The following is a 26,922-nucleotide window of genomic DNA, read 5'->3' as shown; positions in this document are numbered from 1 at the left end:
ACTTACATTCTCTCTTTTTACAGTCTCTAAATTACTCAGGGTATTCTCATAGGTTTTCTTCAATGTACACAGCTCTGTGCTGCGAGCGTAGACCTCATGGCGTGAGAGTTCCAGCTCTGCTTTAAGCGCGCTAGCCTCTTGCCGAGAAACCCCCAACTCTGTGATGAAGTTTTGCACATCTTTCTGGGACATCTCATAGCATAGTTTCCAGTCAGTTCTTGTTTTCTTTGATTCGCTTGGCTCTCTGCCTATGATGGTAGCAGTAGCCTTTGTCATCTCTAGGCGTGTCGTCATTCCTGGGACGATTGCGCCAGGCCCTATGGGCTGTTGCTCATCTCGGCGCCTTTCTGACGCATGTCCTGACAGTGCAGGTTCAAGTGGCTCGGTCACTTCCCCTGTGACTTGAGGAACAGTTTTCTTTCTTTTTTCTTTATTAGCTCCAGAGATATCAGTGGTCCTGGGCACACACTCACTGTTATCAGCTTCCACATCTTGCTTGCACTCACAGGGCGTTGCTTGCTTTTGCAGCTGTTTGTCTTTGAAAATTTTGGGGCACACATCTTCCATGTGACCTACTTCACGACAGGCCCAGCATACTAAATTCATCTGTGGGTACGGCTCTCCTCCAGGGTCGTGATCATAGTATGGCCTGAAGGGACACTGTTTTGTATGGTTACGTACATTACACAACAAACATTTCACGTCGGCCATTTTAGAAACCCGGCAGGGACAATTTGCTAGCTGCAATTTCACTTACTTCAGCAGCTTACATACAGCACTTGCTAGCTGCAAATTCACTCACTTCAGCAAAAGGCATTAGCTTTACAAACAGCACTTGCTAGATGCAAAATTTTTTTTTTTCCTTCAGCAAAACATTTTGGTTTTCTGTTTGGGTTCAGGGTGCTATTGCATCCACACTTCGCACATTCTCTGTGTATGCTAGAAGCACAACTGATATACACAGTGGGACAGACTTCACTCATTGCATCTGTACTTTAGTTCAGCTGGGCGGCCATTTTAACCCCCCGCATTTATTTGCAAACCCACAGACTTTTTAGTGTCTGCCCGCATTCTCCACCATATGTGACAAACGCCCCTCTTTTGTAGTGCTGACGTCTGTCTGGGTTCTTCCCGACACAGTCTTCTAGGGTTATTTAATACAAAAACAGGATCATGCAAAGTATTAAGCTGCTTAACTCAGGCTTCTGCCTGCTTTATTTTCATCCAAGTAAGGTACTGCAGCTTTAACATGTGTAGGTTAGAGGTACTCAGATACTTTCATTCAGCAGTTCACTCATTTCATTGTTACAGTATTTCCCACACTGTTATTTCAAGTAAAAAGAAACCAAATTATATAAACAAAATCCTATCCCTTTCAGGGATCTAACTACACATAGAATCAGTCTCTCTAACAGCTGCTGGCCAACTAACCTGGTTCCCCAGCTTAAAACAATGCTCTCTCATTTAGGGTCACTTAGATACAGCATAGTCTTTTAGCAACAGCAGTAAACATTTGTTTGGTCTTATCTGTTCGTGGTGGGAACTCGGTCCCGTGTCCAGGCAAATCCTCTGGTACTGTGATACTTGGAGGGGCCGTCAACCCCGAAACTGGAAACAGGGGAGCAGCGATACCCCCAGCCTCCAGGCTCTAAGGAGAGAGAGTCAAATGCAAAACCTCTCTGCTCTAAATACCTGTGCATGTGATTAGAAGAGCAGGTGAGGGAGAACTAGAGCCATTGTAATCTGTGGTCTGGATTTTCCATCCAGCTGCCTGAGGTAATGGGAAGCTGTGGAACGGATCATTTTTAGCTATTCCTGCACTTTCTGCTCTAAAATGGGGCAGAAAGCTGCCTAACATCTTTGGACTATGTCACAATACATACACACACACATACATACATACACACACAGATACACACACACATACATACATACATACACACACACACACACACACACACACATAGATAGATACACATACATACATACATACATACATACATACACAAACAGATACATACATACACACACACATACACACACACACACACACACACACACACACACACACACACACACACACACACACACACACACACACACACACACACACACACACACACACACACACACACACATAGATAGATACACATACATACATACATACATACATACATACATACATACATACACTGATAGATACATACACACACACATAGATAGATACACATACATACATACATACATACATACATACATACATACATACATACATACATACATACATACATACACTGATAGATACATACACACACACATACACACACACACACACACACACATAGATACACATACATACATACATACACACACAGTGATCATGTGAATACACAAAATACATGGATACAACACTTTCTTTAATACAAGTCACATGACATTAGGGAACTTTTGTTTTAATCTTTTCTCTTGTTTATTGTGGGACACAATACACAGGTAGCATATATTTGAGTTATTTCCCTGGGATAGCCAATGGGCAGCAATAACAGATGCTGCCCCTTGAAATGGGAAACGTAACATTACTGCATCATTTACTGGTACCTGCCCCCCTTTTAATAGTAATAGGCAGGGTCAGGCTTCAGGGCCGTGTCCCCTCTGACATCGGGCACCTCCACGTGATGGACTCCCGTGGCCCTATTCTTATCTATGTATTCCACCCTCTACCATATGCGTACCAACTGATTCATCCTTTCCTGGCGCCCCGCAATGATAGAGTGTCCGTGTTGGCCGACGTAGTCCTTATAACTGCCTCCTCTACCCATTCCTCCCGTATCTGTTCTGTCACCCGCATCATGTCCTCTGTAACACAAGGATAATCATACCCACAAACACTGCATACTTTGTTCCAAACCACACGGATCAAGTCGGGTCAAGCGCTGAGAATATGGGGCGTCTGGCAGGACCCATACTAGGGGTTCAACCTCAGGCGGTGGGGCCATGGCCCTGTCCCACAGCATATCTCTACTGAAGTACAGTTTACTGTCCATAGCCTCGAGCCACTTATACGTCATTTTCCTCCTCCTCTGTCAACAGTCCCACTTCCCACCTGGTAGTTACCCTACCTCTTTGGCAGCTGACCACATGGGTCATGTTATTCTGGCAACAATACCACTCTTTGCAGGTTGTCCAACGTCCTTTTCCGTACGGCACAGGGGATCACAACCCGGTACTACAGCAGCGACTGGGAATACCCCCGTTCGTGACGCTAGGAGCCTCGCCTCTCCATACAACATAGGCAAGCCCCACTCCACTGGTGACCCCGGCGTCATCTTGGACAAAGCCTCCTCACAGGCCCCTTGGGTTGGGCTCACTTCTACATCTGCAATGGCCTGTCGCTACTTGGCGGTGGAAAAAGATTCCCCAGCAGGGATGTCATCCAACTCCATTAGAGGTGAAATCACCTCTTCGACGATGACATCGGGAACTTTAGTCTCTCCGTCCAACAGGTCCCTTTGATGGGGAACCACAGCATACACCTCGACCGAGGGAGGTGCATCAGCAACCGCCTGCGTGTTCTCTGCGGATCGCTAAAGCCCCAGGAGGAGACGGCCGTCTCACTTACAGTCCCAGTGGAGGTGGTAGAGGGTTGAGTTAAAACCAATTATCGGGGTCCGGAACACCGGACCCCACTGTTGGATGAAGCCTCCCCAATGACCTCCAACGTACTGCAGTTACAGCCTTTCTTCTCCACGTCGCTCCCACAAATTTCCTGATCTCATCCTCCCATTTTACTTTTGGGCGTCGTCTTGGTCCTTTAATCGTTCTTGGAATCCAGTCGATTTTCCATCTTTGTCCAACGATGCTTAATTCTTCTTGCAATATGTCCGGCTCGCCGCCATTATAATTTCTTCCGCCTTGTGATAATGTCACAGACTTTTTGTTTGGTTTCAAACCCACTCTTTTTCCTGTCCCTAGGGGTAATACCCAGCATACATCTCTCCATACGTGAGCACGGGCAGGATACACGGGTTGAACACTCCTCTTGAGGAACAGTAGAAGGTGCCCTTGAAAGATGATCTTGTTTCTCCCAGGTGCTTCCGTCCCATCTTCGTTCTCCCATTGATTTCATTCGAAAGGTTTCCACCCATTGGTATTTGTCGGCCAAGGTAGACATAGTCTTCTAGTTTTATTCCATTTATTGACATCTTCGCAGACGTGACACACTTGTTGGACATCACTTGGATCTCGCTGAGACACATACGGAGTCCCACTTTCTCAGGGCTGTTATACAGAGCATGCGGCCGCGGGAGCCTATGCGTACGCGCGTGCACGTGCCGCATGCTTTTCGTAAATATAGTGAGAGGGGCAGTATACTGGGAAGGTACAGTGTTTGTGTGTGTGTGTGTGTGTGTGTGTGTGTGTGTGTGCGTGTGTATGTGTGTGTGTGTGTGTGTGTGTGTGTGTGTGTGTGTGTGTGTGTGCATGTATGTGTGTGTGTGTGCATGTGTAATTTATTATTTATTTAAAAAAAAAACAATTGGTAAAAATAAAATATTTATTAAGTTTGTGCGGACTCACAAATACACACACACACACACACACACACACACACACACACACACACACACACACACACACACACACACACACACACACACACACACACACATACACATGCATACATATACACACATGCATACATATACACACACACACACATATACATACATACACATGCATACATATACACACACACACATATACATACATACACATGCATACATATACACACACACACATATACATACATACACATGCATACCTATACACACACACATATACACACATTTAGCACCGGTCACGGCGCGAAAAGATTATTTTGCCCATCTTCCCCGCTCCCCGCCGGCTCCCCTCTCCCTGCCGTGCGCGCGCAGCCCTCGTATAGAAGGGCTGACTCACGTCAGCCAACTAAAATTCCGCGCGCACGGCGCAACACTATAGAACGTGCGTTACTGGCGAGAGCGAGTTCTCTGATTTGTTGCTGGAGGTTGTCTGGATTTGTGGCAAAAATAACAACATCACCTGCAAATCGTAACTGGCTCAATATTCTGCATCCATTGAGATTCCTTTTTCTTCCGACAGTAGTTCAATGTTTTGAACAATTCTTCAAGTGCTGCAGTGAAAGGCAAGCACGCTTACTTACCTGTATATACACACACACACACACACACACACACACACACACACACACACACGTCTTTTTTCCTTGTCAAACACTGTTAACATATGTAGCAAAATATATACCCTGCCATCCATAAAAACGCTCCGAAGGGTTAATATATCTTTATTTCACATCCCTGATCCCTCACATTAAACATGAATGTAATATAATTTATTTCCGCCCCGGGGGAGGGATTTCTGGAATCAGAGCGAGAGAATATACACGTATTAACCGCATCAATTATACCTAATGTCTTTATTTATGGAGAGCGATCAATAGCAATTTCTGTTTTGGTTTTAATGAAATCAGTCGAGTGCGGCCTCCTCTGCCAGTGTTAACCTGTTCACTGCCGGCGGGGGGGCTGACGCACTGTGAAAAAAACGATGTCGGGAAAGATCGATCAACGATGATGATATCCGTGTGACGTTCCTTGCGTTTGGAATTGCGCGTCTCCTCGTCCAATACCAAATGAAATATCTGAAAACGGACGGTTGATTTTATTATTTTAACGCAAAATAACAATATACTTCATCTGCAGGTGCAGGTGGGGGGGCCAGGCGGCTTCTCCAAAAATACTGGACACGGTGGTGAAAGGTGCGACACGCTAGAGACAGAGACACACAGACCCCTCTCAACTCTCTCCGTTCCATGCAGTTTCCTCCTCTCCTTGGCCCCACCCCCAGGCTCCTGACTCCTCCTCCTGATTGGATGCATTAGGCTGCGCTTATAGTGACAGCGACGTGACGTTGTGACAAAACAAATGCTTTGTCACCCTCGCGTGCGCTTATAGTAAGCGCGGTGCGACGGATTGGTCGCGATCGCTGGAAGTCATCTCTATTTGATTTTCCAGCGACTGTCGCCTGACCGTCGCGTCGCCGTCACTATAAGCGTAGCCTTACCCAGCAACAGCCAATCAGGATGGAGGAAGCTGCACAGCCGCCTAGCAACAGCCATCCTCTCTCCCGGCTCGGGGTAATCTCGTGGTCACCCAAGCCGGTCAGATCAGTACGCCCTTAGAGGTAATACCGATATACACATACACGCCCTTAGAGGTAATACCGGTATACACACGCCCAGAGTGGTAATACCGGTATACACATACACGCCCAGAGAGGTAATACCAGTATACACACGCCCAGAGTGGTAATACCGGTATACACACACACACGCCCAGAGTGGTAATACTGGTATACACATACACGCCCAGAGAGGTAATACCGGTATACACATACACGCCCAGAGAGGTAATACCGGTATACACATACACGCCCAGAGAGGTAATACCGGTATACACATACACGCCCAGAGAGGTAATACCGGTATACACATACACGCCCAGAGAGGTAATACCGGTATACACATACACGCCCAGAGAGGTAATACCGGTATACACATACACGCCCAGAGAGGTAATACCGGTATACACACGCCCAGAGAGGTAATACCGGTATACACATACACGCCCAGAGAGGTAATACCGGTAGACACATACACGCCCAGATAGGTAATACCAGTATACACACGCCCAGAGTGGTAATACTGGTATACACATATACGCCCAGAGAGGTAATACCGGTATACGCATACACGCCCAGAGAGGTAATACCGGTATACACATACACGCCCAGAGAGGTAATACCGGTATACACATACACGCCCAGAGAGGTAATACCGGTATACACATACACGCCCAGAGAGGTAATACCGGTATACACATACACGCCCAGAGAGGTAATACCGGTATACACATACACGCCCAGAGAGGTAATACCAGTATACACATACACGCCCAGAGAGGTAATACCGGTATACACATACACGCCCAGAGAGGAAATACCGGTATACACAAGCCCAGAGAGGTAATACCGGTATACACATACACGCCCAGAGAGGTAATACCGGTATACACATACACGCCCAGAGAGGTAATACCGGTATACACACGCCCAGAGAGGTAATACCGGTATACACATACACGCCCAGAGAGGTAATACCGGTATACACAAGCCCAGAGAGGTAATACCGGTATACACATACACGCCCAGAGAGGTAATACCGGTATACACATACACGCTCAGAGAGGTAATACCGGTATACACATACACGCCCAGAGAGGTAATACTGGTATACACATACAGGCCCAGAAAGGTAATACCGGTATACACATACACGCCCAGAGAGGTAATACCGGTATACACATACACTCCCAGAGAGGTAATACCGGTATACACATACACGCTCAGAGAGGTAATACCGGTATACACATACACGCCCAGAGAGGTAATACCGGTATACACATACACGCTCAGAGAGGTAATACCGGTATACACATACACGCCCAGAGAGGTAATACCGGTATACACATACAGGCCCAGAAAGGTAATACCGGTATACACATACACGCCCAGAGAGGTAATACCGGTATACACATACACGCCCTTAGAGGTAATACCGATATACACATACACGCCCTTAGAGGTAATACCGATATACACATACACGCCCTTAGAGGTAATACCGATATACACATACACGCTCTTAGAGGTAATACCGGTATACACACGCCCAGAGTGGTAATACCGGTATACACACACACACGCCCAGAGTGGTAATACTGGTATACACATACACGCCCAGAGAGGTAATACCGGTATACACATACACGCCCTTAGAGGTAATACCGATATACACATACACGTTCTTAGAGGTAATACCAGTATACACACGCCCAGAGTGGTAATACCGGTATACACATACACGCCCAGAGAGGTAATACCTGTATACACATATACGCCCAGAGAGGTAATACCGGTATACGCATACACGCCCAGAGAGGTAATACCGGTATACACATACACGCCCAGAGAGGTAATACCGGTATACACATACACGCCCAGAGAGGTAATACCGGTATACACATACACGCCCAGAGAGGTAATACCGGTATACACATACACGCCCAGAGAGGTAATACCGGTATACACATACACGCCCAGAGAGGTAATACCAGTATACACATACACGCCCAGAGAGGTAATACCGGTATACACATACACGCCCAGAGAGGAAATACCGGTATACACAAGCCCAGAGAGGTAATACCGGTATACACATACACGCCCAGAGAGGTAATACCGGTATACACATACACGCCCAGAGAGGTAATACCGGTATACACACGCCCAGAGAGGTAATACCGGTATACACATACACGCCCAGAGAGGTAATACCGGTATACACAAGCCCAGAGAGGTAATACCGGTATACACATACACGCCCAGAGAGGTAATACCGGTATACACATACACGCTCAGAGAGGTAATACCGGTATACACATACACGCCCAGAGAGGTAATACTGGTATACACATACAGGCCCAGAAAGGTAATACCGGTATACACATACACGCCCAGAGAGGTAATACCGGTATACACATACACTCCCAGAGAGGTAATACCGGTATACACATACACGCTCAGAGAGGTAATACCGGTATACACATACACGCCCAGAGAGGTAATACCGGTATACACATACACGCTCAGAGAGGTAATACCGGTATACACATACACGCCCAGAGAGGTAATACCGGTATACACATACAGGCCCAGAAAGGTAATACCGGTATACACATACACGCCCAGAGAGGTAATACCGGTATACACATACACGCCCTTAGAGGTAATACCGATATACACATACACGCCCTTAGAGGTAATACCGATATACACATACACGCCCTTAGAGGTAATACCGATATACACATACACGCTCTTAGAGGTAATACCGGTATACACACGCCCAGAGTGGTAATACCGGTATACACACACACACGCCCAGAGTGGTAATACTGGTATACACATACACGCCCAGAGAGGTAATACCGGTATACACATACACGCCCTTAGAGGTAATACCGATATACACATACACGTTCTTAGAGGTAATACCAGTATACACACGCCCAGAGTGGTAATACCGGTATACACATACACGCCCAGAGAGGTAATACCTGTATACACATATACGCCCAGAGAGGTAATACCGGTATACGCATACACGCCCAGAGAGGTAATACCGGTATACACATACACGCCCAGAGAGGTAATACCGGTATACACATACACGCCCAGAGAGGTAATACCGGTATACACATACACGCCCAGAGAGGTAATACCGGTATACACATACACGCCCAGAGAGGTAATACCGGTATACACATACACGCCCAGAGAGGTAATACCAGTATACACATACACGCCCAGAGAGGTAATACCGGTATACACATACACGCCCAGAGAGGAAATACCGGTATACACAAGCCCAGAGAGGTAATACCGGTATACACATACACGCCCAGAGAGGTAATACCGGTATACACATACACGCCCAGAGAGGTAATACCGGTATACACACGCCCAGAGAGGTAATACCGGTATACACATACACGCCCAGAGAGGTAATACCGGTATACACAAGCCCAGAGAGGTAATACCGGTATACACATACACGCCCAGAGAGGTAATACCGGTATACACATACACGCTCAGAGAGGTAATACCGGTATACACATACACGCCCAGAGAGGTAATACCGGTATACACATACAGGCCCAGAAAGGTAATACCGGTATACACATACACGCCCAGAGAGGTAATACCGGTATACACATACACTCCCAGAGAGGTAATACCGGTATACACATACACGCTCAGAGAGGTAATACCGGTATACACATACACGCCCAGAGAGGTAATACCGGTATACACATACACGCTCAGAGAGGTAATACCGGTATACACATACACGCCCAGAGAGGTAATACCGGTATACACATACAGGCCCAGAAAGGTAATACCGGTATACACATACACGCCCAGAGAGGTAATACCGGTATACACATACACGCCCAGAGAGGTAATACCGGTATACACATACAGGCCCAGAAAGGTAATACCGGTATACACATACACGCCCAGAGAGGTAATACCGGTATACACATACACTCCCAGAGAGGTAATACCGGTATACACATACACGCTCAGAGAGGTAATACCGGTATACACATACACGCCCAGAGAGGTAATACCGGTATACACATACACGCTCAGAGAGGTAATACCGGTATACACATACACGCCCAGAGAGGTAATACCGGTATACACATACAGGCCCAGAAAGGTAATACCGGTATACACATACACGCCCAGAGAGGTAATACCGGTATACACATACACGTCCAGTATTACCTCTAATTTTTTACTGGACAGTGTCCAAATACAGGACAGTTCGGTTCAATACTGGACACCTGGCAGTCCTAGGTGCAGGCCAAACGAATACATCTTCTGGATGGAGAACGGAGCATTCTTGATTGCTCAACGGTATTGTTGGTTCGTTCATTCTTTACGTTCGTATATGCCACGGAGAGACAATTTATTTTTGCTGCTGTCAGTCCCACATCCTTTCCTGCCACTTTCCTTCATGGACTCGACCATTTCATCACCGTGCCTATCTGAGGTCCATAGTGTCAGATTATCACATAACAATGGCATGAACAAGTGTGGAGCCCTCGTAACTTCGCTCACTCCGTGGATCCAGTTCTGCAAGAGCATCATCGAAGTCTTCTTGCCTTCTTTCGCCAACCTGCAGGCACGCCCATGGGAATGAAGAATATCATAGCAGAACATAGAGAAATGGGGTGAGAGACCTATTCTAATGAGATGCGTTGGAGGAAGCTCTGTCATTGCAATATCACTTGCAGCTTTATAAGATACCAAGCTGTTCTGTGCATTGTCCACCATACATATCTAATGGAGAGCAGATATGGTTTGGGGATCCTAGAACATTCTCTAATGAATCCCACAGGTACTGATTCTGATATCTGGGTATTCTTTACAGGTAGGGTCTGTATCTTTATGTTATGCCAATCAACGTGACATTTGGAAGAGATCCCCTCTTGCTCATAGATTAACACCATCTCGGTTCTTGGGCTATAAGTGCCAAACTTCTTGTCATCTATTTTTTTTAAACATTGATAACCCGCTTCCATGAGGAATCCCAGATATCCACACACCCTGAATCTTTGGCATGGGACCAGAGATACCTTATTAGCGTTTGCCTGCACCTGGATAAAGTCCCCGTTACTTTACGTAAAAAAAACTCTTCAAACTATTACCGCGAATGGTTGGATAATATCAGGTTACTTACGTAGTCTGAAGCTTTTAGCGCAGATGGACACTCGGGAATTCCCCTGTCAGGTGCCTGCCAAAATAAGTAGGAACCCTTCCACAAAAAGATCTCACTTAGCGTTTTGAACGTAGGAGCGCCTCACTCCGGATCCCTTTCAGTTTGTTCCGCGGCCACGGTTTTCCCTTCCGGAAGCTGCGGTCCAGAACACCTCGTGTGTCTCAGTCTTCCCCCCCCCAACAGGTCAGATTTTTAGGATATCCCTGCTTCAGCACAGGTGGCTCAATCAGTCCCTGCTTCGGCATACGTGGCTCAATCAGTCCTTGCTAGCCTCTGATTGAGCCACCTGTGCTGAAACTGGTATCTCCAGAAAACCTGACCTGAGGGGAGGGGGGGGGGGGTTAACTCCTTCACCCCAGTATAATAAAAACATACTCAAATCCAATGCTGGTCAAACGGCCAATTAGGAAAGGGAACAGAATCAGGGTGAGATATGCAGATAAGGGCAGCAAAACACATCTTACACACCACATTGCAACAATTCCCCGATAAACTTCCCAGAATTATTTTTAAAATATTTATTCAGACCCCCCCCCCAAGAGATCTTGGCCCATGTTTGCCAAGCAGTGTTACGGCATAAGACTCCTTCCAGGGCCAGACTCCTTACAGCGCATTCCCACGATCAAGCCCAGCGTAGGAAGGAATCATAGGGATTAGCATTGCTTAGTAAATATGGACCTAAACTTAACCTGGCAGACATATCCTGGTCATTAGCTCACATCGGTGCAGTGCAGGCAGCATTCTGTAATCTCTGCGCGTTTCGGGTGATGTGTTCAGGAGCTGCGTACATACACAGTGCCACAGAACGCACAGCGCATGCGTGGGGTATCTGCAGGGGGTAGTAACACCGGAGTGACGCACGGGTGTAATATATCAGCTCCCACCCTCTCTGCAAACCCACAACCTCCCCGGAACCGATGCAATTATTCAGCTTTCGCACAACGGGCGAGGATGGAGTCGTCCAAATGTGCCGACACTCGTTTCGCGCCTCTTGCTCGAATTGCTGGAAACATTGGAAAATTCTCTAACAATTCAAATATTTGTAGATTGTTAGAATATTTTCCAATCCTTTAGTTCCCCGTTTTATTTACAAACTGCTGAATATTCTCCAATTTCCCCCCCCCCCCTTTTTTTTTTAATGTTGTGAAATGTTGGATAGCCGAATAATTCTCTTTCTTTTATAAACCTTCGCAGCGACTTTTTCCGAACGCCGACAAATTCCCGAATATGGTAAAATGCCCCCTCCCCCCCCAAACCCACCGCACCTGCCATATTCACGCTGCCATTAATTTGCCCCTCTGTAGTCATGCAGTGGTAACCCTTTGCTCCCCGGACCATTACGATCACCCGCACCTCCCCCGCCACGAAGAGGGGAGAGAAAAGGCTGATAGTGGCTGAAACGTGGAATGCCGTATTTGCACATTGCCGGCACCAAAGCGGTAACCTCTCTCCCTTCCAGCGCGGTGTTGATGCCGTCGAAGGATGATCCTTTTCCGGAATAACAGCGAGATGCCGCACCTGGAGATCGGGGACGAGGGAGGAGGGGTTGGGCGTTCCCCCTGCATGCTGGGGGTTATTCCGGTGATATATTACAGCGTCCTGCTCTGTCTCGGGTTGCCAGGTAAGTCTGGTTACTCTAGGAGCGGAGTGGACAGCTCCGGGACTCAAGGGCCCCCAGCGGGTCAGGTTTTTATGGATATCCCTGCTTCAGCACAGGGGGCTCAATCACTGGCTCAGTCGAAAGGAGGGAGAAGGGGGGATTGCAGAGAAAGAAGGGAGATGGGCGAGGGGGTATTGCAGAGAAAGGAGGGAGAGGGGTGATTACAGAGAAAGGAGGGAGAGGGGTTATTACAGAGAAAGGAGGGAGAGGGGGTATTACAGAGAAAGGAGGGATAGGGGGTATTACAGAGAAAGGTGGGTGAGGGGGTATTACAGAGAAAGGAGGGAGAGGGGTTATTACAGAGAAAGGAGGGAGAGGGGGTATTACAGAGAAAGGAGGGATAGGGGGTATTACAGAGAAAGGTGGGTGAGGGGGTATTACAGAGAAAGGAGGGAGAGGGGGTATTACAGAGAAAGGAGGGAGAGGGGGTATTACAGAGAAAGGAGAGGGGGTTTACAGAGATAGGAGGGGAGAGGGGGGGTTACAGAAAAAGGAGAGAGGGGGATTACAGAGAAAGGAGGGAGAGGGGGTATTACAGAGAAAGGAGAGGGGGATTACAGAGAAAGGAGGGGAGAGGGGTTATTACAGAGAAAGGAGGGAGAGGGGGATTACAGAGAAAGGAGGGAGGGGGGATTACAGAGAAATGAGGGAGAGGGGGGATTATTACAGAGAAAGGAGGGAGAGGGGGGATTACAGAGAAAGGAGGGGAGAGGGTATTATAGAGAAAGGAGGGGAGAGGGTATTATAGAGAAAGGAGGGAGAGGGGGATTACAGAGAAAGGAGGGGAGAGGGTATTATAGAGAAAGTAGGGAGATGGGGTATTACAGAGAAAGGAGGGGGAGGGGGTAGTATTACTGAGAAAGGTGGGAGAGGGAGGATTATTACAGAGAAAGGAGGGAGAGGGGGTATTACAGAGAAAGGAGGGTAGAGAGGGGATTACAGAGAAAGGAGGGAGAGGGTATTACAGAGAAAAGAGGGAGAGGGTGGGATTATTACTGAGAAAGGAGGGAGAGGGTATTATTACAGAGAAAGGAAGGAGAGGGGGATTACAGAGAAAGGAGGGAGAGGGGGGATTACAGAGAAAGGAGGGAGAGGAGGTATTACAGAGAAAGGAAGGAGAGGGGGATTACAGAGAAAGGAGGGAGAGGGGGGATTACAGAGAAAGGAAGGAGAGGGGGATTACAGAGAAAGGAGGGAGAGGAGGTATTACAGAGAAAGGAAGGAGAGGGGGATTACAGAGAAAGGAGGGAGAGGGGGGATTACAGAGAAAGGAAGGAGAGGGGGATTACAGAGAAAGGAGGGAGAGGAGGTATTACAGAGAAAGGAGGGAGAGGGTATTATTACAGAGAAAGGAAGGAGAGGGGGGTTACAGAGAAAGGAAGGAGAGGAGGTATTACAGAGAAAGGAGGGAGAGGGGGGATTACAGAGAAAGGAGGGAGAGGGGATTACTGAGAAAGGAGGGAGAGGGGGGATTACAGAGAAAGGAGGGAGAGGGGGGATTACAGAGAAAGGAGGGAGAGGAGGTATTACAGAGAAAGGAGGGAGAGGGGGTATTATTACTGATAAAGGAGGGAGAGGGGGTATTAAAGAGAAAGGAGGGGGTATTATTACAGAGAAAGGAGGAAGAGGGGGTATTATTACTGAGAAAGGAGGGAGAGGGGCTATTATTACTGAGAAAGGAGGGGAGAGGGGGTATTATTACTGAGAAAGGAGAGCGAGGGGAAATAAGAGCCATTAAAATATTGGGTGGGTACCAGCAAGGTGCAGGGTGGAGGCGTGTTTCAGGGACCCGCTAGGACTACAAGTCAGGCTGTGAGGCTGAAGGAAGTTCTAATTCATTGAAATGGTAGTGAGTGCATGGAACAGTCTCCCGGCAGAGGTGGGATTAAGCTGCTTGGTATATGTACCCCTCCTTACCCATCTCCAAAGTAGGTCACATCAGATTAACTATAAGCAATGGCAGTGCTCAGGCTCTCAGGCCTTTTGCAGGGTGCTGGGTAGGTGCAGGCTGGGCGTGGATGCATGGAAGGGATAAAAGATGGGTGTCAGGAGCGGAGGGAACCTTCCGGGTTGGACCGATCCACACATACCCTGGAGTTATTGTGCCGAGAAATCCTGTCAAGACACTCCTTAGCACGATTTATCCCGACTATACACACAAAGCTATTTACAGGACTCACAGTGACGACCCCATGTCAGAACTCTGAAGAACCTGCTTCTAGAACTTAGGGTGGGGTTATATATACACCCTCTATATCACAGGGTAGAAAGGGGAGGTGCAAACCCCGAGTGATAGCACTACGTGCAAAACGCGTAGAGGTCACGTGTGACTGTTCCTGTGGAGTTTTGCAGTCGGAGGTTGCGGGTCTCTACACTTCACTTCCCTCCTTCCAGCATGGTATGTGTACTCAGATCGGTCCGTATCCCTTCTGTAGTGCTTACGTGAACTGTTATTGACCTGTCTCACTCCTCCGCCCGTGCTGGTCTATAGCCAGTTATTCTAACACTTCTTTACCCTCGTTTTTTGGTTATTTTAGCATTATTAATAGGTTTTGGTTGTCCATTGTCCTATTATCTTCCTTGTATTTTTTAATTATTAAAGTTTCATTGTCCCTCAGTGCGCCTGCCTGTCACTTGTTTTCTATACACACAAAGCTATTTACAGGACTCACAGTGAGGACCCCATGTCAGAACTCTGAAGAACCTGCTTCTAGAATTTAGGGTGGGGTTATATATACACCCTCTATATCACAGGGTAGAAAGGGGAGGGGCAAACCCCGAGTGATCCAACCCAGTGAACCCCTAAAGCCAGGGGTGCGCAAACTTTTCAGTCTGCGCCCTCCTGCCTGCTCTCCCCTATCCCCCATGCTCGCGCCCCCCCCCCCACTTCTTACCTTGTCTCCGGCGTCAAATGACGCCGTGTTGCAGAAGACAAGGTAAAGGAAGTTGCAGAGGCCTCACGCGATCCCCCCGCCATTTAATTTAAATGCCTGGGGGAAGAGCGCCGGGCCTCTGCAACAGCTGCGCCCCCCCAGAAAAATCCTGCACCCCCCAGTTTGCACACCCCTGCCTTAAGGGTCAACTCCAGTCCTCAAGGGCCACCAGCAAGTCAGGTTCTAAGGATATCCCTGCTTCAGCACAGGTGGCTCAATCAGCCCCTGCTTCAGCACAGGTGGCTCAATCTTCGACTGAAGCTGGGATCGCCTGAAAACCTGACCTGTTGGTGGCCCTTGAGGACTGGAGTTGGCCAACCCTGCCTTAAGATATTAACCCCTGTAGTTCCAAAAGAGGGGGGTACACGTAGATACTGAATAGTATTCCAACGTACACAGCGCTGTGAACACTGCCAGCCCTATACAATGATTGCCTATTGTTCCTTGACACCCAGACAGCTGGGGTGAGGTGTGTACCTGATCACACGGCACCTACACATATATGTCCCCGCATTAGGCAGCACGGCTACCTCTCGCCCACCTCCGTGTACGCAGCGAACGCTCCTACTATTAAACCCTGCGTTGTATCCGGCCGCATCGCCGCGGCAACGGGGCGGCAGGCTCATTAAGCGACACCCGCATTACACCTAATTACTTAAAGAGATGCTCGGAAAAAAGAGGGGGGGGGGGGAACGTTGTATGTTTTTGGCTTCAATAAATTAGAGTTTAGCAAATCCATCCGTGCCCTGAGATTTCTTCCTTCTCATGTGAGCACAACAAAAAACAGACAGAAATGCCCAAAGCTACTTCCAATGTGACAAACATACACAGTGCAATACTTATATATCTCTTGAAAAAAGGTCATTTAGTTTAACCCTTTGGCCAAAGCGTCTTAAGCCTTCTGCCACTTACAAGGCATGACCGTTAGCACGTCCTAACACTCACGTGGGTTAAAATTCTTATTTACCTGTATAATTACAGGAAGAATGGTCAATGTTGGCAGGTCAGTTTCATTTTGCCAGGTTACGACAGATCCAATGCTGATCATTCTTCCTGTAATTATACAGGTAAATAAGAATTTGAGCCCAGGAAGTGTCTGGCACCTGCACGTGTGTGTCTCTCACCTGCACGTATGTGTCTCTCACCTGCACGTGTGTGTCTCTCATCTGCACGTGTGTGTCTCTCACCTGCACGTGTGTGTCTCTCACCTGCACGTGTGTGTCTCTCACCTGCACGTGTGTGTCTCTCACCTGCACGTGTGTGTCTCTCACCTGCACGTGTGTGTCTCTCACCTGCACGTGTGTGTCTCTCATCTGCACGTGTGTGTCTCTCATCTGCACGTGTGTCTCTCACCTGCACGTGTGTCTCTCACCTGCACGTGTGTGTCTCTCACCTGCACGTATGTGTCTCTCACCTGCACGTGTGTGTCTCTCAACTGCACGTGTGTGTCTCTCAACTGCACGTGTGTGTCTCTCATCTGCACGTGTGTGTCTCAACTGCACGTGTGTGTCTCTCATCTGCACGTGTGTGTCTCTCATCTGCACGTATGTGTCTCTCATCTGCGCGTGTGTCTCTCACCTGCGCGTGTGTGTCTCTCACCTGCACGTGTGTGTCTCTCATCTGCATGTGTGTGTCTCTCACCTGCACGTGTGTGTCTCTCACCTGCACGTGTGTGTCTCTCATCTGCACGTGTGTGTCTCTCACCTGCACGTGTGTCTCTCACCTGCACGTGTGTGTCTCTCACCTGCACGTGTGTCTCTCACCTGCACGTGTGTGTCTCTCACCTGCACGTGTGTGTCTCTCACCTGTACGTGTGTGTCTCTCACCTGCACGTACTGTATGTGTCTCTCATCTGCAGGTGTGTCTCTAACCTGCACGTTTGTCTCTCACCTGCACGTGTCTCTCATCTGCACATGTGTGTGTCTCATCTGCACGTGTGTGTCTCCCATCTGCAAGTGTGTGTCTCTCACCTGCATCTGTGCGTCTCTCACCTGTACGCTCATGGTTCTCACCTGTGCACGCTCACGCATGTCTCACCTGTGCATGCTCACGTCTCTCTCACCTGCGCATGTGCATCTCTCACATGCGCGTCATCGCTCACCTGTGCGCACCTGCGTGTCTCATGCCTACGAACGTCTCTCTCACCTATGCTCGTCTCTCTCACCTACGCGTGTGCGTCTCTCACCTGTGCATCCATCAGAGGGGCTCATTGGAGGATGTGAAGTCACAGAGCTTCAGGGGCAGCTGAGAAATCAGAAGCAAATTGATTTACCTGTAGAGCAGAGGAAAGCTATCCGCACAGAACATGCCAGAGGGCCTGGAAAATACAATCAAAGACTGCACTGTCTTCCTGGCATTATTACTATAATGCCACCCAAATGGGTTTGTCCAAACTAAATGCAGTTATAGTGTTTCTATGTATAACACACACGGACATTCACTTATATCCTAAACACATTTTACGTTCAGAGCAGTAATTGCAGTTTGGGGGTGTTATTGCAGCCTCCAGCTGAGCGGTAGAATATGTAACGTATTTAAGTAATAATCCCTGAAGAACAGGGCATTACTGGCCAATAATGCCCTGGCTGGAAGAGTTGAAGGCCCGAGGCGAAGCCAGTGTATTATTGGCCAGTAATGCCCTGTTCTGAGGGGATTATTACTATTATAGGCTAAATGTAGGCTTATTTTTAATTTTTCATAAAAAAAAGATACATTTTTGTAGTCATTGATTTTTATCAGTGTATATACCTGTGTAGGAAAAAGCAGTAAAGTAGAAGATGAGAGGGCTGAGGGGCGGGAGAGAGAGAGGTTTAGGGGGGAAAGAGAGATGCAGGGGGGGAAGAGAGGTGAAGGAGGGGGGGGAAGAGAGAAGTGAAGGAGGGGGGAAGAGAGAAGTGGTGGTGGGGGGGGGGGAGAGGTGAGGGTTAAGAGGGAGGAGAGGGGGGGAAGAGGGAGGCGAGGGGTGGAGGAAGAGGGAGGTGAGGGGGGAGGAAGAGGGAGGCGAGGGGGGGGAAGAGGGAGGCGAGGATGGGGAAGAGGGAGGCGAGGGGGGGGGAAGAGGGAGACAAGGGGGGGGAGAGGGAGGTGGGGAAGAGGGAGGCGAGGGGGGGGGAAGAGGGAGGCAAGGGGGGGGGGAAGAGGGAGGCAAGGGGGGAAGAGAGAGGTGAGGGGGGGGGAAGAGAGAGGTGGAGGAGGGAGGAAAGAGAGAAGTGATGGTGAGGGGAGAGTGGCGAGGGGTAAGAGGGAGGTGAGGGGGGTAAGAGAGGTGAGGGGGGAAGAGAGAGGTGAGGGGGAGGGAGGGAGAGAGGTGAGGGGGGGAAGGAGAGAGGTGAGGTCGGAGAGAGAGAGGTGAGGGGGAGAGAGAGGGGGGAGGGGGGAGGGGGAGAGGTGGGGGGAGAAAAGAGAGGTGAGGGGAGAAAAAGGGTGAGGTGGGGAATTGGGGGGGGGGAGAGGTGGGTGGAGGGGGGATGTGGGAGAGAAGTGGGGGGACTGTGATATTAACTACAACTAAATAAAAAGAAATACAAATTACCTTACAGTAGCACTGGCAATATATGTGGTGAGAAATATTCCTTTTTTCTCAGCCGAGCCCCTGCATCTTTGCTTTGATGTGAGTTGGCAAGTTGTCAAAAATTCCGGGCATTACTGAATGAATAATGCCTGGAATTCTGACCAATCAGAGAGCAGGGATTTCAGTAATGCCCGGAATTTTACTGCTTTAGCCTATAATTGTAAATAATAGTAGTAGTAGTAATAATAATATGTAACCCCTCTATTTCTCGACCCCAGACTAATACCTGTTGCTGAGTGAGAAAGATGCACATAGGTGGCTTTATTCAGCCTGTCACTTTAAACAATGTAGAAAACCACAAAACAAACAACACAGCCTATCCCTGTGTCCTGGAACAGGATTTCATATTTCTCTGCCTCCCTTTGCAGCTCATAGGATTCATGTCTCCCTAAATTTAGCTGTCTGTCATTTTCCCTGTCCCAGCAGCATGTGAAAAGGCAACATTATTGTTACATGTTATTTACACAGCCTTAATCAGTGGATTGCTATAGCAACCTCTGAGATTATTCTCAGAATGGGCTATTCTGCCCTCCCCCCTGTCTTTGCTGACAGTTAGTTTGTCCCATCTCACTTCTAGTGTGACCCTTGCTCCTCACTTCCTTTTCCACCCAGGACACAGTGAGTACAGCACCCATCTCTGTTACACTCCTTCCGGCAAGGCCTTATCCTTTTCACCTGCCCTTTACTACAAGGCATCCACAGAGAAGCACTCTCACAACACCATTACATCCACAAGTACCTGTATATACTGCTCCTTTCCTAATAAAGTGAAGAAAATATTACAGGACTTGGTGTGCTTTGGAAAGAGGGCTGAGTTGAAGCTATCTGGGTCCATTCATACCCTAGACATGACCCTGGGTTCAGAATACCCTGTGTAAGAGCTAACTCACTTCCCCAGTCCCTATCTGCAGGGCTTGGAGGATAAGCCTCTTACCAACCTATGACCCCAAAATTCCAAGAGGTACCTGTAAGCAGGGGCCCTTTGTGGCAGTCTCTGAGTCTGGTTGGTGTCCATTGAGGGGCCAGCCTCTGGTGGGTTCCTAGGTACACTGCACCCTGGAATAGGTGTCGGGTCCCTGGTGTCTTGATATCAGCACAGCCTTGTGCTCAAGACATCATCTCTTTTGGCAGCACCGTGGTGACTGTGCTCAGGAGTCTCTCTCTAAGCAGTTTCCAAGCAGGACGCTTTTCTACAGGTCTGATTAGCCAGGTGGAGACTGGTTAATTGTCTTTAGCTGCAATTAACCAGCTCCCTGCTAGATTCCTCAGACCATTAGAGACTTTCTATTGAAGCCTCATTTAGACAGGGTTAAGTCCCTGTTACAGGGTCACTCATTGGAATGATCTGACACAAAGTGTCCACATCTTGCTTTATACTTGTCTCAGTGAGCAATATAGGATGAGTTACGGATAGGTTATAGCAGCAGTTAGGAGAGGAGCCCCAACTAGGGCCCCAGCCAGATTGCTCCACTCACACTTACCAGAGCTTGAGAGATGCCCTCAGCTTGTGCTCATCTAGCCATTCAGCACCTTAGTCTGAATGCACAGAGCCCCCATCGGAAAGGTCACCACCCCACCAACCACGCCTATTCTGGAATGGTACGGCCTTCCACAAATTCCATCTGGAAGGTCACCGCCATCCGGCCGCCCAGCCTGGAATGGTACCGCCTTCCACAAATTCCATCTGGAAGGTCACCGCCATCCGGCCGCCCAGCCTGGAATGGTACCGCCTTCCACAAATTCCATCTGGAAGGTCACCGCCATCCGGCCGCCCAGCCTGGAATGGTACCGCCTTCCCCAATGAAAACACTTCCGAGTCCCCCTCCCAGAGTAACACTACTCCCGCCAACACACACCCCCAAGCTGCGACAAAAACAACTCAGAATCCTGATCTTTCCTTCCAACGCCGACATCCCTCCCTCAAGCGTAAAAAAAATGGGTGGGACTTCACTCCAGTAGATCCCAGAAGAAAGAGGAACCTAGGATCCCTCCCACTTGCAACAAGTAACCCCTTCCGTAAACCCCTCTCGGCCTTAAATCATGCCGCCCCTTCCTTACAAGTCCAGGGCTTTCTCTCCGAGCTCCCCGGTCATACGCATGGCTTCTCTTTCCCCGTGTGCTTTCAGCGCTGGCACACATTCCTCTGAGCGGTGCTGTGTGCCAACTTCTGATGGGCACCTGCTCTGTGCACAGGGGTTTTATCTCTGTGTGTATTTACTTTAGGAAAAGTGCCACCCAAAACCATAGCAGCATCTCCATAGCAAAGAGGAGCAGACGTGGCATTTATCACACGGAATAATAGCAGCCTCTAATTCTGTGCGACCGTCACCTCACTGTGTCACCCTCTGCAGGGACTCACACTCACAGGGTGTGTGTATGAGATATATATATACCCCCCCCCCCTCCCTGCCTTTTACGCCCCCCCATCCCTACCTTTCATGCCCCCTCCCCATCCTTGCCAGTGTGAGGCTGGTTGGACCCGCTCTGCAATTTTCAAGGCTGGGTAGGTTATATATATATTTTAAACACATACTGTATACAAATAATGCATTCAGTACTGGAGGATCTTGTAACATATAGTACAGCAAAGCAGAGCAGGACTTACAATATCTATACTTGTTTTATAATGTTCTGTGGCCTGTCTCAAAGAGATCCCTTATATCTCAAATTACTGTAAGTGAAAAACTTGTCAAATTGTTCAATTAAACTCAAAGACAAACTCTCGTCTGTATTGCAGGCGAATGGAACCTTCTAGAGAGCTGTTGTAATTATTTATGGGGCCATATTCCACGTAGACAATGAGTGTTCTCTATTGTGAAAGCTTCATTCTGATTGGTTAATGTGTAACACTTCTCTGAACCATCTCTTCTTCCCCCCCCTCCAGTGAACGCTCTGACCGCCGTGGCCCTCTCACGGCTGGCATCAAGAACCAAGAAATCGTCCTACTTCTACCTCCTGGCCCTCACCACCTCAGACATCCTGACCCAGATCTTCATCATCTTTGTGGGCTTCATCTTGCAGACCGCCATCCTCCACCGGGAGGTACCCATTGCCTTCGTCCACATGGTCAGCGTCCTTGAGTTCTCCTCCAACCACGCCTCCATCTGGATCACCGTCATCCTGACCGTGGACCGTTACGTGGCTCTGTGCCATCCCCTGCAGTACCGCGCCCTCTCCTACCCAGAGCGTACCCGTAGGGTCATTGCCAGTGTCTTTCTCTCTGCCTTTGTGACTGGGATCCCGTTCTACTGGTGGAGCGATGTGTGGAGGGACCCAGGTAGCCCGGGGGTACTGGACCGCATCCTCAAGTGGGTCCACTGCTTCATGATTTACTTCATCCCCTGCACCATCTTCCTCCTCACCAACTCAGTCATCATCCACAGGCTGAGGAGGAAGACGGAATCCAAGAGGTACCAGCTGCGCCTCGGCAAGACCACCGCCATCCTCATGGGCATCACCACTGTCTTCGCCGTGCTCTGGGCTCCAAGGACCATCGTCATCATCATCCACATGTACGTGTCCTCCGTCAACACGGACTGGAAGGTCCACCTGGCTATGGACGTGGGCAACATGCTGGCTCTTCTCAACACGGCCGTCAACTTTTTCCTCTACTGCTTCGTGAGCCGGCATTTCCGGGACACGGTGAGGGAGGTGCTTGGGATGCCCAGGCGCTGTCGTGCGGGGGAAGGGAAAATCGCCCGGAACGAGAGTTTCTCCGACTCCACGCTGAAGCCCCTGGCGATCCCGCTGGGGCCCCTCGCGATGGCGCTCTGAGAGAAGCAGCTGTTCTTGTGACGTTTCCTCTGGCACTACAGGGGTTAAAGCAGCAATCCTCCTCCAACTCCTCCCCCCTCCGCCCACTCCCAAAAAACCCTCCCCATAAATTAAATCATAAACTGACTTTTCAATGGTTTGTTGTTTCAATGGCATCAGATGTTACTATGGCAACCTCTGCAGTTTTAATGTTTGTGGATGGCAGTCGCCATTTTTACTTCCCCCCCGGCAAAATGATGTTGTTTTAATGATATTCCCAGAATGCAACTGGAGATTTTAGAAAGGGTGATATTGCCGGACACAGCAGCAACATGACTGCGCAATGCGAAGAAGAATGGAAATATTATGTATATATATATATATATAGTAAAGGGGACTGGGGATTCTTTTTTTTTTTTAACTTACTGGAACCCGGGGACCCCAAGAGATGATCCGTGGACCCCCGACCTCCAGCGACCCCAACTGGCAGTTTTGTCCACTGCTCAGCCTTGGAGGTCAAGACTTTCTATAGGGGACCCTGGCGGCCATGTTTGGAATTTATTTTAAGGGACTAGAAAAAAAAAAACTTTCCCTTTTCTACCCGGGTCATTTTAAGATCGATAAAAATTATTTATCCGGGTGGAGGAGGAGGGGGAGGGGGGATTGTTGCTTCAAGAGGTTCGATTAACCCCTTTGCTCCCAGAGCATTTTGCCATGGCGTGGCTGGGCCGGTTCGCTATACGTGTTCCTGTTTTGCAGCAGAGAGGCGCTGCCCTTGTATCCTGTTATGCATGTATGTCACACTGTCACACTGTCACCATGTCACCGGCGATAATGGAGGACCTTTGCCGCTCAGTCAAACACGCATGCAGGGAATTAATCCGCAATAAATATATAATATACATATATACATCCCTTCCCGGTCTCTCCTTTGCCTCAGTCCCAGAGCTCTCTCCTAATCACCGTTACTGCATGAGTTGTTCCTTTCAGTGGAAGAGAGCGAGCGTGCGTGCGTGTGCTTTATTTATGTCAATCCAATTTACTTCCAATAACAGAAACAACTTAATTGCAGTAAACACAGATTTATTTTAATTTCTTGTCATGTATGCCATATGCCCAGTGTAACAGCAAATATGCTTGTTTACTGCAGTTAAGTTGCAATGTGCCGTGTGCCTAGATAATCCTTTGGGCATAATGGGTACAGTGCCCAGGGTCCAGAGGCGGACAGTTACATATAAGACAAAACCGGTAACAGTATTATAGATGAAGTATCATAGTATCAAACTATCATAGTTAGGGGGACCGAACATCCGGGTTTTAGCCGGGACAGTCCTGTTTTCTTGGAATTTGTCCCGAGTCCAGACTTAAAAAAAAAAATCCTGTTTTTTTTTTTAATCGCTTGCTGGCCGCGCATGCGTGTACAGCTAGCGCCCATCGTGAATGCGTACGAGTGGCGGGCAAGTTGCGACTGTATTTATCAGTGCAGGAGAGCAGCGGGCAGTACTGTATGTATCAGCACAGGAGAGGAGCGGCAGTACTGTATGTATCAGCGCAGGAGAGGAGCGGGCAGTACTGTATCAGCGCAGGAGAGGAGCGGGCAGTACTGTATTTATCAGCGCAGGAGAGGAGCGGGCAGTACTGTATTTATCAGCACAGGAGAGGAGCGGGCAGTACTGTATTTATCAGCGCAGGAGAGGAGCGGGCAGTACTGTATGTATCAGCACAGGAGAGGAGCGGGCAGTACTGTATATATCAGCGCAGGAGAGGAGCGGGCAGTGCTGTATTTATCAGCGCAGGAGAGGAGCGGGCAGTACTGTATGTATCAGCGCAGGAGAGGAGCGGGCAGTACTGTATCAGCGCAGGAGAGGAGCGGGCAGTACTGTATTTATCAGCGCAGGAGAGGAGCGGGCAGTGCTGTATTTATCAGCGCAGGAGAGGAGCGGGCAGTACTGTATGTATCAGCGCAGGAGAGGAGCGGGCAGTACTGTATTTATCAGCGCAGGCGAGGAGCGGGCAGTACTGTATTTATCAGCGCAGAGGAGCGGGCAGTACTGTATTTATCAGTGCAGGAGAGGAGCGGGCAGTACTGTATTTATCAGCACAGGAGAGGAGCGGGCAGTACTGTATTTATCAGCGCAGGAGAGGAGCGGCAGTAATGTATTTATCAGCGCAGGAGAGGAGCGGGCAGTACTGTATTTATCAGCGCAGGAGAGGAGCGGGCAGTACTGTATGTATCAGCGCAGGAGAGGAGCGGGCAGTACTGTATTTATCAGCGCAGGAGAGGAGCGGCAGTACTGTATTTATCAGCGCAGGAGAGGAGCGGGCAGTACTGTATTTATCAGCGCAGAGGAGCGGGCAGTACTGTATTTATCAGCGCAGGAGAGGAGCGGGCAGTACTGTATTTATCAGCACAGGAGAGGAGCGGGCAGTACTGTATATATCAGCGCAGGAGAGGAGCGGGCAGTACTGTATGTATCAGCGCAGGAGAGGAGCGGGCAGTACTGTATTTATCAGCACAGGAGAGGAGCGGGCAGTACTGTATGTATCAGCGCAGGAGAGGAGCAAGCAGTACTGTATGTATCAGCGCAGGAGCAGAGCGGGCAGTACTGTATTTATTAGCGCAGGAGAGGAGCGGGCAGTACTGTATGTATCAGCGCAGGAGAGGAGCGGGCAGTACTGTATGTATCAGCACAGGAGAGGAGCGGGCAGTACTGTATTTATCAGCGCAGGAGAGGAGCGGGCAGTACTGTATGTATCAGCACAGGAGAGGAGCGGGCAGTACTGTATTTATCAGCGCAGGAGAGGAGGGGGCAGTACTGTATTTATCAGCGCAGGAGAGGAGCGGGCAGTACTGTATTTATCAGCGCAGGAGAGGAGCGGGCAGTACTGTATTTATCAGCACAGGAGAGGAGTGGGCAGTACTGTATTTATCAGCGCAGGAGAGGAGCGGGCAGTACTGTATTTATCAGCGCAGGAGAGGAGCGGGCAGTACTGTATTTATCAGCGCAGGAGAGGAGTGGGCAGTACTGTACACTGGCGACACACTTTATTCGAGCTTGGCTAGTCCCACGAATTCGGGTATACCCGGGTGTATTGAGGTTTGTGACTGTTTTCTGCCCGAGTACATTGAGTTATTTTCCAAGCAGGGATTGAAGCATTTTATTCCCGCTGGCTGCAATACTGCACAGTATATATATATAAACTGCATTACAATTCATGAATTTATGCCATCTGGTAGACACGCGAAGCATTGCAGCCTATTAAATCCTAATCATTATCATTTAACAGATCAGCCGCCCATCAGCCAGGCATGAACCCAGGCTGGGAAGGCAAATGCAACGGGGCTTGTCAGAGGTTAGTAGTGGCTTATTCCAGGTATCTGCCAGGTACATACCGGGTATTTGCTCGAATAAAGTGTGTCGGTGCAGTATTTATCAGCGCAGGAGAGGAGCGGGCAGTACAGTATTTATCAGCGCAGGAGAGGAGCGGGCAGTACTGTATTTATCAGCGCAGGAGAGGAGCGGGCAGTACTGTATTTATC

General features: G+C 48.8%; 1 protein-coding gene across 2 annotated transcripts in view; it reads left to right on the top strand.

The window, feature by feature from the left end:
- Positions 1 to 24,202, top strand: part of GPR142 (G protein-coupled receptor 142) — a 30,239-nt gene extending 6,037 nt beyond the window's left edge. The window contains exons 2-3 of one of the 2 annotated variants that reach the window (XM_075580074.1): positions 12,924 to 13,085; positions 22,513 to 24,202. In XM_075580074.1, the coding sequence (XP_075436189.1) occupies positions 12,947 to 13,085; positions 22,513 to 23,402 (1,029 nt within the window). In that variant the 5' untranslated portion in view covers positions 12,924 to 12,946 and the 3' untranslated portion in view covers positions 23,403 to 24,202. Of the gene's footprint in view, positions 1 to 12,832; positions 13,086 to 22,512 lie in introns of those variants that run through there. The other variant, XM_075580075.1, reaches the window with a different exon arrangement.
- Positions 24,203 to 26,922: the final 2,720 nt, after the last annotated feature.

This window comes from Ascaphus truei, chromosome 22, assembly GCF_040206685.1.
Source record: "Ascaphus truei isolate aAscTru1 chromosome 22, aAscTru1.hap1, whole genome shotgun sequence".
Taxonomy (NCBI): domain Eukaryota; kingdom Metazoa; phylum Chordata; class Amphibia; order Anura; family Ascaphidae; genus Ascaphus; species Ascaphus truei.
This window is presented reverse-complemented; position numbering and strand designations above follow the sequence as displayed.